General features: G+C 38.9%; 1 protein-coding gene across 6 annotated transcripts in view; it reads right to left on the minus strand.

Annotated features, from left to right (window-relative positions):
- BEND5 (BEN domain containing 5) overlaps positions 1-17,930 on the minus strand; it is an 862,462-nt gene that overhangs the window by 382,132 nt on the left and 462,400 nt on the right. The window contains exon 1 of one of the 6 annotated variants that reach the window (XM_026707047.2): positions 7,862-8,306. The exons of 3 other annotated variants lie outside the window; for them this stretch is intronic. In XM_026707047.2, the coding sequence (XP_026562832.1) occupies positions 7,862-8,084 (223 nt within the window). In that variant the 5' untranslated portion in view covers positions 8,085-8,306. Of the gene's footprint in view, positions 1-7,861; positions 8,307-17,930 lie in introns of those variants that run through there. 2 more of the 6 variants (XM_026707050.2, XM_026707053.2) reach the window with 2 other exon arrangements.

Consider the following 17,930-nt stretch of genomic DNA (forward strand, 5'->3'; position numbering starts at 1 on the left):
AACTTTCTGCAAGATAGCAAAGGGTTTGGGGGGGGCATATTTTTGGTCTTGAAATTCTCATTAAGGGACTCTATATTTATTGTCCAACTAATCCTGATTTCTAGATAAAATTTAATAGGATGAGATTTGTAAAAATAGTAGATATAAAAATCCTAATGTTGGTATTGGTAAAGCTAATGGTTTAGCAGGCCTGACAAATTGGCGGCCTACGGGCCGGATATGTCACGTGCAGACCACGCCCATCCCGGCTCTGCAAAGGCAAAAAAAACATCGTGATAGGTCACAATCCACCCCGTGACGTGATCAAGTTTAACACCCGTGGTTTAGAGATTTTTTTCTATACGATTTGCTTTACCTACACTGTATTTGTTACAATCACTTGTAATAAAACTCAATAGTGCATTTTGGGTGGTTCTGGTTTATTTTTGTTCCAATGTTTTTTTTATTCTGGCCTGAAAATGTAATGTTAGATGAGAGATACATTTCTATTTTTGACCCAAAAAAAAGGGGGGGGGGTTGTTTAATTATTTCACATAGCTTTTCTAGTAGAGCCTGTGTTCGTCTTTAAATTGATTTACTTGTTACTCTGTATAGTTTGTGTGAAATAGGGCTTATGTTCCATTAACACTAATAAAGTTGAGCATGATTGGTAAATATTAGTACATGTTCTATGTTCTATATTGCAAGTTTTAACAGCCCCTCTACAAAGATCTGTTAAAAATTTTTTTGAAAAAGGTATTTATTTCAGAAGTGGTTTATGAAGAGAGAGATATGTATATCACTTCAAGTGGAAATATCTCAGTTGACATTTCCTACAGATATAATGGCAATCAGATAAAATTAAAATGACTATTCCAACTTTGTAAGAATATTAATTACATATCTTGTTGATTCTACTTTGTCCTTGTAAGAAGATTCTGCTTAATACCACTTCAAATGCAAGTATTAGAACAACAAAAAGATTTTTTAATTAAGGTCTCACTTAAATTATTAAAAAAGTTTTTTTTTTATTGGAATTAATTCCTTGAAGCAAGAATGAAGAATCTGTGACTTTCTACAAATGGATTATAATTCCCAGTACTTTTCATAACTGAATATCCTAGCCCAAAGGTGTCAAACCTGTGATGCCACATTGTCGTCACGTGATGTATTGCAACTTTCCCAACTGGGGATGCGTGTGGCCAATGTGTGATGCATCCAGCCTGCCGGCCACAAATTTGACACCCCTGTCCTAGCCTGACCTGTTAGGAGTTATACAGTAGTTCAGAGTGTCTAGAGAATCTTATCCTTACTTTGAAAGGAATATTTTATCCTGGAATTTTTACAGTATATAATGTCTCTGCATGCAATTATGGGGTTCTGTTTTTGTGTTGTTTGTTTCTGTTCTGGGTGTCTTTATTTAATTTTATTGAATAATAATTAATTCATTGTCCATAATCAAATAGATTGAATCCAATTTGATAAAGGGAAGCAAAACTATATTTTATACAAGTTTAGATTCCTTTATCAGATATATACACTGCTCAAAAAAATAAAGGGAACACTTAAACAACACAATGTAACTCCAAGTCAATCACACTTCTGTGAAACCAAAATGTCCACTTAGGTAGCAACACTGATTGACAATCAATTTCACATGCTGTTGTGCAAATGGAGTAAACAACAAGTGGAAAGCATAGGCAGTTAGCAAGACATCCCCAATAAAGGAGTGCTTCTGCAGGTGGTGACCACAGATCACTTCTCAGTTCCTATGCTTTCTGGCTGATGGTTTGGTCACTTTTGAATGCTGGCAGTGCTTTCACTCTAGTGGTAGCCTGAGACGGAGTCTACAACCCACTACCCCCAGGTAGTGCAGCTCATCCAGGATGGCACATCAATGCGAGCTGTGGCAAGGTGGTTTGTTGTGTCTGTCAGCGTAGTATACAGAGCATAGAGGCACTACCAGGAAACAGGCCAGTACATTAGGAGATGTGGAGGAGTCCATAGGAGGGCAACAACCCAGCATCAGAACCGCTACCTCTGCCTTTGTACAAGGAGGGATAGGAGGAGCACTGCCAGAGCCCTGCAAAATGACCTCCAGCGGGCCAGAAATGTGCATGTGGCTGTTCAAATGGTCAGAAACAGACTCCATGAGGTTGGTATGAGGGCCTGACATCGACAGGTGGGGGTTGTGCTTACAGCCCAACATCGTGCAGGACATTTGGCATTTCCCAGAGAACACCAAGATTGGCACATTCGCCACTGGCACCCTGTGCTCTTCACAGATGAAAGCAGATTCACACTGAGCATGTGACAGACGTTGCAGGGTCGGGAGACACGGTGGAGAATGTTCTGCTGCCTGCAACATCCTCCAGCATGACCGGTTTGGCAGTGGGTCAGTAATGGTGTGGGATGGCATTTCTTTAGGGGGCCGCACAGCCCTCCATGTGATCGCCAGAGGTAGCCTGGCTGCCATTAGGTACCGAGATGAGATCCTCAGACCCCTTGTGAGACCATATGCTGATGCGGTTGGCCCTGGGTTCCTCCTAATGCAAGACAATGCTAGACCTCATGTGGCTAGAATGTGTCAGCAGTTCCTGCAGGATGAAGGCATTGATGCTATGGACTGGCCCGCCCGTTCCCCAGACCTGAATCCAATTGAGCACATCTGAGACATCATGTCTCGCTCCATCCACCAACGCCACGTTCAACCACAGACTGTCCAGGAGTTGGGGGATGCTTTAGTCCAGGTGTGGGAGGAGATCCCTTAGGAGACCATCCGCCACCTCATCAGGAGCATGCTCAGGTGTTGTAGGGAGGTCATACAGGCACATGGAGGCCACACATACTACTGAGCCTCATTTTGACTTGTTTTAAGGACATTACATCAAAGTTGGATCAACCTGTAGTGTTTTTTTCCACTTTAATTTTGAGTGTAACTCCAAATCCAGACCTCCATGGGTTGCTAAATTTGATTTCCATTGATAATTTTTGTGTGATTTTGTTGTCAGCACATTCAACTATGTAATGAACAAAGTATTTAATGAGAATATTTCATTCACTCAGATCTAGGATGTCTTATTTTTGTGTTCCCTTTATTTTTTTGAGCAGTGTACATATATGGAGGTAGCATCACAAAAAAGATGAGAGTTATGCACATTTTAAAAATGCATTTCTTTTTTCTCCTCCCACAGCTTTGTGCATGACTCCGAATCTACTTCAGAGGGCTTCTCAACCTATTAAAGCATATTTGCAGAACATATAAAACAGTAATGGTAGGAGGGAAAATTATTCCACCAACAGCTTCTGTTTCCCTGGGAAACATATTCATGTGGTGGCAACCTACTTGATTCTGTGAAAAAATGAAGTCAGAAAACTGGATTTGAGAAATACAACAAAAGACTGAATGGTAAATTAACTTAATACTTTAAATTAGTAGTTCTAAAGCTAGGTACATTAGAGTTTTATTAATATATTCTGACAGCTTTGCAATGATGAAAGAAACATACTTTTCTTCAATTATATTTATTATTAACTGAGTGATCTCCTTCAAACTCTACTGTAAACAACTTATACCAAAGTGTATATGGGTACATGTTTTGGGGGAAGAGTATGCAGTAATGAAAAAAATTACAACCTACTGAGCCCTAAAGAATTTAAAACCCATTATTTATTTCATTGTTGAAAAAGGCTGAATTTTTAAACTTTCCTATTATTTGTTACACTCACATCTTGCCTATTTTCCAGAACAGTTTACACAGGAACACACTTATTTCTCACAACAACAATCTTTTCAGTAGAATGATATCATAGAGATAATCCAAACCTATCAGTTTCCAAACCTGAGAGCAGACATAGAGTTAATCTCTCCAGTTTTAATCCAACACCTTAACCATTACACTAAGTTTCATTCTTCAAATGAAGAATGTTAGTATTTTAACATTTTAGTAGCATAAGAATTATGATCTATCAATAGCAATCACAATTTTTGTGTGATACTAAAGTTACTAAAATTTGTAAAAATCTGCTCATAAATACACTGCATGAAATAATCACTGCAATGTAACGTCATTTAGAGAAAAGCTTGTCTGAGAAAAAAATATTTGAAACGTATCAGCAGCTGCATCTTTTATAAGCCTAGTGAAGCCATTTCAAAATCCCTTTTTTAAGTTTTAGTATAAACATAAAAAAGAGGGAAACAGCCTTAAACTAGCAATATGGGTCTTAAGAAATATGGTGTTTGGATGCTCTAGACCAGGGGTGTCAAACTCACATCATCACAGCGGCGTCATGTGACATATCTGGACTTTTCCCCCCTTCAGTAAACTGGGTGTGGCCAGCATGTGACACATGCAGCCCATGGGCCGGGAGATTGACAGCCCTGCTCTAAGCAATAGGTGGTTTATTAACTTAGCATGTTTTTTCACCTCCTTAATCAACACCTGTATAAAGTAATATACAAATTGCTGGGTGTTTAATTGCATTAATTATCATGGATCCCTGCATTTTAGTTCCAGTGACTATGGCTAATGTTGAATTCACTCAGTATAATTTTCAAGAGTTGATATTGTGTATATTCTTGATTAATATCAATCCATTCCATTAATCCAAGAATACCTGGTTCAGTGCAAAAATATAAAATATATTAAAAATAAGTTGAACTGTTTTACTTTTATCATATTTCTAGTTATATTTTAAAGTAATGAAACAGGCTTTTAGAAAGTCTTTCAAAATATTTATGTCATACTAAAGCTTTGAACAGCCCACAAGTTAGAAGGCTTTAGTACAATAAAACATGCTGCATATGTCTGTAGTTTATAACTGGATGCTTGAAGCTATTTAACACATTTCTTAACAACAAGGTTGACAGCAAGCTGAAGCTAACTAATTCTACAACAAATGTAACAACATATCACCAACTTTTCCCTCATTCCCACATTTTTAGAAGTATGCTAAATAAAAGATTAAATATCATCATCATTTATCTATCACGGAATTATCATATATATTCCCCCAACTCATCTTCAAAGCATTATTCCTTGTCATTGGTTGGCTAGGTGTCCTTACAAACAAGGTCTTAGTTGCAGATAATTTAATCCTTACTGTTTTAATGGATTTCAGATCCAAGCCAAATGTTTAGCTATTTGCAAAGGCAAATAAAGCAACCCGCTTTTATCCAACATCAGACATTTGCAAGAACTCACCTGACATAAGAGCCCTCTGGAAAGTATTCCACAAGAGTAAATGCCACATACATTCTCCACTCAATACCCTTCTAACTTCACAAGGAAGAGATCAAGATTAGCATTGACAATAAACAGTGTATTAACAGGTTTGTCCTGGAGAATCTATGATATAACCCATATGTGCATAATATGAGCCAAGTCTTGATCAAGGGTACTTGGTTTATCAAATAATTCGATCCAATTACAGGTAGCCCTTCAACTTGCAAACAACAATTGAGCCCAAATTTATATTATTAAGCAAGACATTTGTTAAGTGACTTTTGCTCCATTTTACAATCTTTCCTGCCACAGTCGTTAGACGAATCACTGCAGCTAAGTTAGTTACAGGATTGTTAAGTGAATGTGGCTTCCCCATTGATTTTGTCACCAGGTCACAAAAAGTGATCACATCACCCTGGGACACCGCAACAGTGATAAATATGAACCAGTTGCCAAGCATACAAATTTTGATCACATGGCCATGGGGATGCTGCAACAGTCATAAGAGTGAAAAACAGCCATGAGTCACTTTTTTCAGTGCTGTTGTAACTTCAAACAGTCATTAAACAAATGGATGTAAATCGAGGACTACCTGTACTTCTGTGAACCATTAGTCTCAAGACAAGTCAGGATCTGGTACATCTTGACAGATCTACACAGTCTGCAGAAATGGGCTGATGCCATAATCCCAACAATAAAAGTTGCTTTGAAATATGCTTAAAAACAGAGTTCATAACTTGTGGGGATGGAGTAATACATTGTGATATGAACTAGGGTTTAGTATAGATACAGACCTGGACGATATAATTATTTTATTCCAATTTCAGTGGTATATTTATTAAATTTCTACCTGTCAGAAATATAAGGTTTGAATTCATACCCACATCCTCTGTAGAAGCAGAGAAATAAACATATGGATCTATCTAATTTGGCATTGTTGGCACTGATTGGTGGCATCTCTTCAAGCTTTCAAGGAGGAATTTTTCAAGCCCTAAAGTTTTTAATGATTGAATCTCTACATGCAAAACCTGGTCACCTCTGGGTCTTATTTAATATATGTATCTGAGAAAGAGGGATTGTGATTATATGTATAAATACATATCCTATTTCTGAGAAGTGTATATTGCATATGGTGTTGAGATTTGCCTAACAACCATGTCTTTTTGTGAGGACGGGCCTTTCTTTATAAATAAACAAGGGCCATATTATTTATAATATATTCTAGAATTTCATGAGAATAAATTTCTGTTTTATTTCATTAGGTAAATTTTATTTTGCAATGATAGACAATATATATTTACTGTAACTTTGTTAGTTATCAAAACTAATACTGCAGTAATGATCTTTATTTCAAAACAAAGATAACTATTTGCCATTTAATCTTACTTACTAGCATCTTTTTTCAGTGTCTTATTAATTGTAAAGAATTATTTTCTGCATTTAGATTTCCAGTATTTTTACAGTGTGCAGCATTCACTTTAAAAAATGGTTACTATGTGTTAACTACAGAGCTCACCATCAATATTTTTACTAGAGGAGTAATTTTGCTTTACTTCCAATAGTTAAAATTAAATCACTGAGTATAATCTAAAAGTCCATTTGGGACAGAAGGAGGATTCTTTTATATCTTTAACTTAGAATTCATTTCCAAAATGATGAACAGTGGTGGTGAACAATAATTTGATTATTTTCCACAAGAACTACATTCATAGATACAGCATAAGTTATGATAGCAAAGTAAAACTACAATGTTAAAATGGAGTATGTCTTTAAATAACACTTATATAAATAAGGTCATACTGCAGAGACTGACTTTCATGCAGTGCTTAATGGTTAACTGGAAACATTTCGTTCCTCATAGTGGGAATAAAAACTACATCTTTGGACTGCTCCAAGCAAGGCTTTTCTTGTGCTCAATGTCCTTTTTTTGTGTGGCAGCTATGTCCCACCCAAACTTATTCTGCCAGAGACCACCTGACTCTTCCTATAAATGCTCACTCACCCAACCCACCCAAGTTAACCTAGAGGTTCATCCTAGGAATTCCATAGAGTGAAATGTTCGCTATAGTTCTCTATAGATAGTTCCTTTTTATATATAAATCTCCCGCCTTTAGACTCTTTGAAGGAAGCCCACGCCAGCGTTCAGCCTAGTGGTCACGTCCTACTTTAATAGCCTTTTCTATTTGCTGCACCCCTCATCTCCCCTTTCCTAGTCCAACCTTCGCAAGCGCTGGAAAGGATGGAAATGTCGAAGCGGATTTCTCTCTCGTGTTCTCTTACGACGGAACAAGCCTATTCCTTAAGGAAGGGGCCCCCCGAGACAGCCCCGGCCCACCTTCATTCTAGGCCTTCACACCAGGCCATCCCCATCCCCATCCCGCCTGCCAGTCTCTCCTGGGGAAACCCGAAACCCCTCCCTCCCTCGGAGAAGCGAAGCCAGCAGCAGCCACTCGGTGCAGGCCCCGCCGAGGCATGTAAGGAGCCGGGCTCCAGGCGCAGGCCCCTTCCTACCTTCCTTTCGCAGATGGGGGGAAAAGTCTGTACCCCACCCGGCCCCGCCCGGGGTCCTCCAAAGAGCAGGGAGGTTTTAACTGGTCTGGCCTCCAGATCCCCTCCCTCCCTCCGCCCGCCCGCTGCCAAATCCCTCGGTGCCTCACCTGCCAGCGCCAGGATTTGGGCCTTGTGCAGTGGCGGCCGTTCTCCCCACTCGCCGGGGCTCTCGTCGCCGTCCTCGGGATCGTGAGCCGGGCTGCGGTAGACGGTGTAAACCTTCTGGTTGTCGAAGTCCAGCCGGGATTTGGGGCTGAAGTCCTGCACGCACGACACGGGCAGCGCATAACACACGTTGTCCTCCAGGAACCGCACGAAGGCATACATCATGGAGCGGGGCCGCGACCCGCGGGAGGGGAGGGGGCTCAGGGGCGAGCAGCGGGGGAGGGCAGGTATGGAGGGGAGGGGGGGCGCTCGTCTCTGTGCTCCCGCAACCCCGACTCTTCTGTTATTGTTCCTGGAAGCCCGGCTCGGCGCTCGGCTGAGCTAGCCTAGGCTGCAGAGCCTTCGCTTCTTTCCCAAAGCAGCCGGGATTCGGGCTTCCCGCGAGCAGTCGAGCGCCGAGCGAAGCGAGCCTCAGTCTGGCGTGCAGCTCGCAGAATTGGCCGAGGCGGGCGAGAGATTGCGCTGCCACAAGCAGCAGCAACGGCAGCGGCCGTCGCTCTCGCTCTCTCGGGCAGGAGGGGGGAGAATTTACGGCGGTGAGCGACTTTCGGGGACGTAGCTTTGGAGCTCATTGTTGCCGCCGCCGCCTCCGCACCAGGCCTGGTCTCTCAGCAAAAGAAGGGCGAAGGGAAGGCGGGTTTGCAGGCCGGTGCAGCGGCTGCTCTTCCCTGCCTCCAGTTACTCAAACGGACTTTTCTCCCCCTCCTCTTTGGACCCACCGAGTGTGGATAAAGCCCGCCGAAAACAGTCCTCTCTGCCACCCCGTCCTGTTAAGTCGGAGAGGCCCGGGTGGGTGGTGACTTGGGGAAAGGGGTCTTGCAGAGTCTTCCCGGCCATTTCCCAGGCGACTTGTTTCTGTGCAGTTGACCCATAAGGTGGCTTCCTTTGAGCGATGCACTGCCTTTAGCCCTGCAGGTTGGATGGCAAGAGTGCAAGTAACGGGATGGCTTCTTGTGAGCTCTGGGGCAGACAGAAAACAAGCCACCGGATGGATTTGCCTCTGGAAAGGGCCTTAAGGAAGTCTGGGCCATGCGCGAAAATCCCAAGAATGGGCTTCTCTTACCCTCTACCACAGCAGAGAACATCGAATCCAAGAAGCCCATCCAACAATCAAAGGAAAACTGGGCTCTTGCAAAGTTTGGTTGCCTAGTGAATCAAGAGAGTGGACAAAGTAGATGTTGCTTTTGCAAAATAGAAGCCATCTCCTTCCACTCAGACTAGTGGGCTCAAGGAAGAGAAGCAGCAGCTGTTTTTTCCCCTTTCACCATAGCAGCCTTCTGCTATCTCACTTTTTTTTTTGTCTGCCAATATAGCAAGGCTTGTTGAGTTGAGGGGGGAAAAAAGAGACCGCGGGCCTGATTGTTGATACCCTGGCAAAGATCCTTATCCATCTTTCTCTCTGGGTGATCCCAATCTTTAGCATATACTTTTATCTTCTTAGGCCCACAAATCATTTGTCAGAGAAGTTGCATTTTGCTCCATCAAGAACATTGGCAGTTCATTGAAAAAACAATAGAGCGTCATTTGCACTGCATACTTACTCAGGCTTAACTGAATCATCCTTTATTCAATAAAATTATATTGGTTCACATGACACACAAGCTGAGTAATTATGCTGACTAGTTTGTAGTTTATGTACCGCTTAAGCAGAGCTAAAAACTGCTTCAAGACAGCTTTACTAGACCAAACCACTACACTTGACAAAATAAGAAGATAAAACACATACACATCATGCCAAAAGTCTTTCTAGTCAATATCCTAGAGCTGAATTCATCACTTTCAATGGCCCAGTATATTATGTGAACCCATAAACTCAGTTTTTAACAGGAGAAGGTTAATACTACCCCCTCCCAAGATACATACATGCATTAATCATTAGTCAAAGGATCTGTAATATGAATCCAGGAACTCCCAACTGTTGGGCATATGCAGGAAGGAAGTAAATAGCATTAAAAACATGGGACAAAGTAATTAAATCCCTGCCTCTTTTTAACAATTTAACATGCTTTTTAACGTGCTTTATACAGTGGTGGGATTCAATTTTTTTTTAACTACCGGTTCTGTGGGCATGGCTCGGGCATGACAGGGGAAAAATACTGTAAAATCTCCAGGCAGAAGTAGTATTTGCCAGTTTGCCAAACTACTTAAAATTTCCACTACCAGTTCTCCAGAACTGGTCAGAACCTGCTGAACACCACCTTGGACTCTGCATCAAAAAGATGGGAGGGCTTCAATCAGCCTGGTCATACTCACTATTTTTATGCTATTGACTTACCTTGTGGATGTCTCTACTAACAGTAAAAGTCATGATTAATGGCTGTTTTTGTAGGTTCTCCAGGATTTCATGCTGACCATAGATATTGAAAGGAACAATTAATGCTCATCTAAGTAGTTCATATGATATAGGGAATTACCTTAATCCCAAAGAAGACTGAGAGTAAATCTAATTTCTCACATTAAATTGACTAGACTGTTTGATTCAATTTTCTTGTTGACCTGGTGTGCTTACCATTCTACCTCCAAGATCCAGTTAAGTATTCTGCATGGGGAAAATCAGATTTAATTGTGCAATTTTGAATATATAGGCTCATCAGTAATCCTTACTCCTGCAATTGGGATCACATTACAGTAATGTAGTTTGATTTTTATTTAGTATGTTATATACATCCATCCAATGTTTATGAAATAGAGTAATATGAAATTAATGCTTATTGCACATATATAAAATTTCTGTTGTGAGCAAAAAGCAGGCTTTTTCACTCACAGTGAAGAAGAATAATGCATCTCAGATAATTTTTAGTAACATCTGTAAGGAATGTTTCATACAAAACATGTCCCATCCTATCCCATATAGATTCAAACACACTTTAAAAAACAGAAAAACATCATGGTTTGAAAAAACAGGGAAACATCATTTGTTCAATTATGACAATAAGGTACCTTGCAAAATGCCTGATTATGAATGAAAGATATATATCGATGATCTGAACAGTTTAGATAAATTAACAACAAACGGATATACAATTGTGTGAAGATTATTAGTTGACAAATGGAAATAAAATCCTTCAATCTGTAAATTAGCTTTAATTTTCATACTTTCAATAGCATGATCATAAACTGCAAAATGTTACATTAAATATATATTTAGATGAGGACTGCCAATAGTTTCTCCCTTTATACAATTTTTTTTGTGCCCGCCTATAAAGCAAGCTCCTCTTTGTTCAGCAGAATTGCAATTTACCAGCATAAGTTTTTTATGGAATATGCTGCTTTAGGTCACATGTTCATATTGTGTGCATGGGTATGTAAAATGTATGTGTGTACGTGTGATATACTCTCTGTGTGTATATTTACAATATCAATTACTGTAATAAAGGAGAATTCATATGTAGCATTGTATAATTCTAACTCTAAACTTAAAATTGCAAATATGTTTCTATAACCAATCTAGTTATATGTGAAGATACAAAAAATTTGCAACTTAAAACATATAACCAAGAATTTGTAGGAAGGGTAAGGAGGCTATCTGAATGTTAATTTTGAATCCTGAATCTGAATCTAAAATATTACAATAAATCAAAGAAGATACAGTTTTAATTAAAGACAGTAATAAGCATCATAAATCATTTTTATATAAAAAAGCATAGTATAAGAAGCATGATATGGCAATGGAGTGAATCTGGAACAAAGGAGGAAGAACTCTGATATAAAATTAAGGCTCCATTCCTTAATTGTAGAATGTAGAATGAAGATGACAGTAACAATGGATACAATATAGTTTATGAATACAAAAGGAAAACATGGGATGGTAAGTGACAAGTCTAGTTTCTGACATAGGAATCTGCAAGAATATTTCTGGTGGTACAGAACCAAAGCTGCAATGCCAAATGTGTACAGAGTGTACTGTGTTCTATACTTATATTTATTTTATTTTTGTAAATGTTTTGTTGTTTCACAGCTTTATGGGTTTTGCAAGAAAGGGGATCTCATCTTTTGAATCAGGGACATGGTAAATCATCTTACACTGAATCAAACTATTAGTCCATCTCGTTTGGTATTAACTGTATTAACAATGGAGACTTTGCCAGCTTCCCCTGGAAAAACAAGGTCTTAAATGTAAGAGCATCTGCATGTAAAGCAAAGGCCCCCTCACTGAGCTACAGCTTTCCTCTCAGCTTGGAAACACTGAGAAGCAATCTATAGGGGTGGATACGAATGGAGCACATTAATATACTTTGCCAGAGTTTGGAGCTCACAATCAGTTTTTCTAGTAAGATTGTCCATGAAATATACTAGAGCATTTTTTTTTGAATGAGAAGTCAGTCTGATCCAAAGACCCACAGACCTCCAGCAATGGTAGCAATACTGACTTCACTGCCCAAGGAGGAGGACATTGATGTAGCACTGAAGCCAGAATGGCACACTTGGCAGGGGAAATATGGCTATATGAATAATACCATACACAAATAATTCCATAGGTGAAACAGCTTGGGGTGATCCATGACTCTGCAGAAGATTGTGCGTTTTGTTCAGTCCAGACCTGAAACGTGTCATAAATCTAAGATAATCTGTTTTCCAAGTAAGATGTTTGGAGGCAGGAGGATTATGGTTTTGCCCAGATTGCTATCTTGCAAATTTCTATTGAAATTTGCAAATTTGAATTGAAAACACATTTTCCATTTTGTTCCATGAATGGAGAAGCTACCTACCACTGACTGCTTCCTGATTGGCTAAGGGAGATGAGGCTAGCAAGCAAGTAAAGGCATTCTTGTTCTCGCACTTAAAAACAGGGTATAAATTCTTGCCTTTCTTCCCTTTTGAGGGGTGGGAGAAAGAGATGCTACTGCCCACTGCTATAACAAAAGACTGAATTTTGGAATTATTTTTTAAATGAGCAAGGAACATTACCATCAGGAAAGTTTTTAGAAAACAATTTTCCAGGAATGTCCTGCAATATATAGTATATGTCACACATTATCAGTTATATATACTGGAACTTCTCCAATGAGGACCTGAAATATTCTGGAATTAGGAAAAAATATTACCATAAAATATCTCTAATCCTTATTATCCCTATGTTACCTGTGTTTCAATGGTGACAGAGCATAACATAATTTGAATTCCCCTTTGATTATTTTGAAATAAGAGGGGGAAACACATTAATTTATGACAAGCTTGGGGGCCCTTCTCATTCTTGGATTTAGAGACCAAACCAAAGACTGCATCCTGCTGAGAAAAAATACAAAAATATTGTCAGAGATTTCTCATGCCATGATTAGGGTAATAGTGGGAAAAGAACTGGAAAAAACACCCAAGCCACTTCCTTACAAAATATATCACATATATCTTCTTTCTAGAAGGGCTAATGAAAACTAGGAATTGGCACTATGATTCCCCCATTCCCATCCTTCTTGAATTGATTCCCCAAACTTGCAATACAGACTAAATGCCTAACTAGTCAGATGGGAAGTAGAGATTTTCTGAATCAATTTGCATCTCATAACTTTTGTGATTACAAGTCCAAGTGTATTGCATGGTTTTACAGGATACTTAAACTATTTCAACATCTAAAGTACCTATTTGCATAAGGCACATTTATAGCATGGGTGTCAAACTGGTGGCCCACAGGCCAGATGTGTCACACGCAGGTCACATCCATTCCAGCTCCATCACGATACATTGCAACACATCATGTGACATGACACTATTGAGTTTGACACTTGTATTCTTTCAACCAGTCATAAGTGATGATGTGAAAGATTCATGAGACTTTCTGCACTTCTAAGTTAGTTAGGGTTAGAGTTTGGCTGTCGTAAAGAAATTTCAGTCTGCCAATCCAAATTGACTTTATAAGCATCCAACTCTCAAACACTATTATTCCTATCATCTATAATGAGCCCAACATTGGCTCAGTAGACTCAGGAAGCCAGAGAACTGGTTTCTGGGACAGACCCCTGCAGTTTGGAAACAGCACTAAGCCAATACTCCACATAACCCACTAAATAAGCTAAATGGTGCCTTGCGGGGCTATGTGGTAAATTAGGAGAGCTAACTATTCCCAAAACTTGAGTTTTGGGGGAAATTGGTTCTTCCACTTTATTGTGCAATTCCCATAGTTGTCGCACAAATTCTAGCAGGATCTAGGGAATTGATGAGGTACAATGGTGCCACATGCTGTAGCAACTCTTTCCATCTGGAGTGGGAAAACATTTGGCAAAGGAGAGTATATAGTAGAGAAGACACCATCCTGAACTTGTTAGAAGCACTGGGTGGGCACCATTCCATTGTCTGCCCCACTCATTATTGACAGAAAAAGCAGCTCTTGTAAATCTTAAAACTGCTACAGGTTATTCAAGAAGAAAGCACTAAAAAAACCTGGAACTAAGGGCAACCTAAGAGTGGCTCATTCATGCATTGTGGATCAAACGAAGTCATCATGAAAACAAAATAGCCTAGGAAAGTTGGCAGAGCAGATTTGTATCATAGTTAAATGCAGTTAGAGAAAGGCCTTCATGCTTACTGTTCTTTAACAGTTAACGGAACAAATCTGAAGTAAAATTGGCTCATTTTTTAGAAATCAATGGCTGGTCTGAGCTTGTTGTTACTATAACAAGCCATAATACAACAAATGTTAAGAGCAATATTTATTTTCTCTGCTGGCAAATATATCTGTGGCTGTAGATATTGTGATCTTTTAAAACTGTGGTCTTTTCAATACTGTGGAGTTTAGACGGTGATCTGATCTCACTGATCTTTTTCGTTCAAGAAAAGTTCAGAGGCATTTAAAGCTGATAATCCATTTCATTTCTAACACTTTATATAAGCATCTACATAGCTATATTCTAGTGTTTTCAACATGAAATAAATGTCATTATCACAGCAGGCCAAATAACACTTCAAAATAGTTTTGATTAATATGAGAATTCCAGTAGAGAGCTTGAAGGGAGACAGTCTGGAATATGAATAGGTTATAGTAATATTGCGAAAATCTCCTTAGAATTCAGAAATAATAGCTCTTAATAAAATTAGAATGACATATTCTCAAATACCAATATCACCATATTGCCATACCCCAAATAAACCATTTAAAAATATGACATTTATTTATATCTGCTAAGATGAAACTGAAAAAACCCATTCAGATAGAGGAATGCTAAAAAAAAATATAATAAATCAATAGATTTTTCAGGACTATTTTAAAGGAGCACAAGGTTTATAGGAGTATACAAGGGATCAGGGTATCTGAGGTTGGGTGGAGGTTTCAAAAAGTCAAGAAGATAGTCTCAACGATGCAAACAAAGCCCTTCCTGGTTTCTGTGTGGATTGTGGCCCAGATTTTAAAAAAAGTCCCATGACAAACCTACCCACCAATATCCCATGGAGGAAGCAGAGACTGAGTGATCTGCTGAATGTTATTCAAAGAACTATCAAAAGCAATCGGACTAACAAAACACAAACATACAATAATGGACTGTAAGGAGAGAAATAAAATGTTTATTTAAAGAACAGCTTTCCTCATGGAAGTAAAGCAACTGACAATTAACAGAATGAAATGCAAGGTATGTATGAAATGCTCCATATATTTTCTAATGATATCCTCTTTTCACAATGGGAAAAGTAAGAAAGACAGAATTAAATGAAGAGGGTGGGTGTTTGGATAATGGTGTGGAACTGCTGCAAATATAAGTAGAAATTGGGATGTCTGGTTTAAATGTTAATTACTGACTTGCATTCATTACATAGCCGTTTATCTTATTATTTTATCTTTCTGCTAATTTATTTTATCCCTCTATAGCTCTTCCAGTAGAGAACCCTAGAACAATTTACCGGAGAAGAGGGTGGGGGGGGGAGAGAAAGGAAGAAGTCTTTAAATCATCACAATAAAACTAAAACAATAAGAACTGAAAGCAAATGTATTATTAAAGGACAGCCAAATCGGTATGAAGCAAATAAACGGAACCTGATGTATTAATGTAGAAATACTTAGGAAATCAGGATGTCTTCCATTCTTTTCCAAAACAAGACAATGGGCATCCATTGAAACATAGCTGAGATACTATCCCCAAGATGGATTTACTCCTGACTGTTGTATTCTTAATTGGAAGGACCATGAACAGAATTGCCCTGGATAATTTTAATGCATGAATTGAATATTTCTTGAGAAAGTAATACTTTATATCTACCTCCCAAACCATTGACAGCTACTTAGGTCAACATCTACCATTGGCCCAGAGTTTGCAAGGAACCAGTGCAGTATTTCCTGTTACCTTATTTAGCTGTTCCTACATCATGCTCCAGATTGTCTTCAAGGGTAGCTCCACATAGAATGTTTTAAAATAGCTTAATCAAGATATTATTAGAACAAAGATCACTGAGATAAGATTACCTTATTCAGGCATTATTCTAATGGATATCTCAGCTAAAGCTTGGCATAGGCCTTCCTTGGTATTGAAGCCAACTGTGTCTCTATCAACGGTTTAGAATTAAGAAAAATGCCAGGTTATGTGCCTGTTTATTACCAGGCATGAGAAGAAGAAAAAGAACTAAATCTAATAGCAGCACACATCTTCCATGAAACATGATAGGTTCCACAGAAATTTATTAGGACCAAATAAAGAAATTCTAGCAGTAAATCCAAATATTCTGCAGACTTAGGAATGCACTAAAAATGGAACGATCAGGCTTGTTCATGCTAGGATGTATTGCATTATTTTATTCAAAATATTTACTATAATATGACTTGCTATAGCTGAGTTTGGGAAGGTTGCTGATAAATTGTACTTGCTACATTTTCCCCCCCTCTACTTAAAAAAACCAAATAGTGAGAAAATATTAAAAAATGCAGCTACAAGCAGAAATTGGGAAGAGTTAAACATTGGGAAGAGTTAAACACATAGCAAAGTGTATGTGTGTGAGTGTTGTGTGTGTGTGTGAGAGAGAGAGAGAGAGACAGGGATAGAGAGAGATAGGGAGGGCTAGAGAGAGAGACACACAGAGAGAGATGGAGATGATAAAGAATTTTATATTTAAAAAGGGAGTTAGAAAATGTTGAAAATCACTTTTTGTGGTGGTATCATAAAGGAATGCATTTTTATTGGCTTAAGATTATATGAAAAGAACCGCTTAAGTGTGTCACGGTCTGTAATGTCTGGTGTCTCTCATGTTCACAAAATAAACAATAGTCCATTTAGCATGGCATAATTAACTTCTACCTGGTTGTATGTGCAATTAGATTTCCAATGCTTAATACAATTTGAATACAAGTGGGCAGTAATTTATGTTGTGTTCAGCAGAAAATGAACAATGGGAAATATTTCTAATCCACATGCCTTTTCCAAAATTAAATTAGAATTTCCTACATGAATGTGCTATGTGCAACATCAGGTTTTGCTGGCCTCTTCCATCTGGACTGAAAACTATCTGGCAATTTTTCCTTCTGAGTATACAGATGGTGGGGCATATTAGTTGCTTGGGAAGGCAGAACTAAAATGCTTGGGCAGGTAGAGTTCAGAGGCGGAAAACAGGAAATCTTTCTAGAATCACCTCTGCATGATCTAGTTATTCCTAGATGAAATACCAAAATTAGGCTTGTAAAGTTCTTCGTCTTATTCAGAACTCACTAAATCCACATATATAATAATGTCAGTTATGGGAGTCAATATGTACAGAGATTCCTCGACTTACATCCACAACTGAGCCTCAAATTTCCATTGCTAAACAAGATAGTTGTTAAATAGTTTTGCCCAACTTGACAACATTTTTTTGCCATAGTTGTCAAGCAAATCACTGCACTGGTTAAGCGTGTGATGTGGTTATTAAGTAAATCTGGCTTCTCTCATTGACTTTGCTTATCAGAAGCCAGCTAGGATGGTTACAAATGATGATCACATGACCCGGGGATAATGCAACTGTCATAAGTACATGCCAGTTGCCAAGTACCCAAATTTTGATCACGTGACCATGAGGATGCTGCAACATTCATATTTGTGGAAACAGGTCATAAGTCACTTT

The sequence above is a fragment of the Pseudonaja textilis genome, chromosome 3, assembly GCF_049901715.1.
Source record: "Pseudonaja textilis isolate UNSWEBS1 chromosome 3, rPseTex1.2, whole genome shotgun sequence".
NCBI classification, from domain to species: domain Eukaryota; kingdom Metazoa; phylum Chordata; class Lepidosauria; order Squamata; family Elapidae; genus Pseudonaja; species Pseudonaja textilis.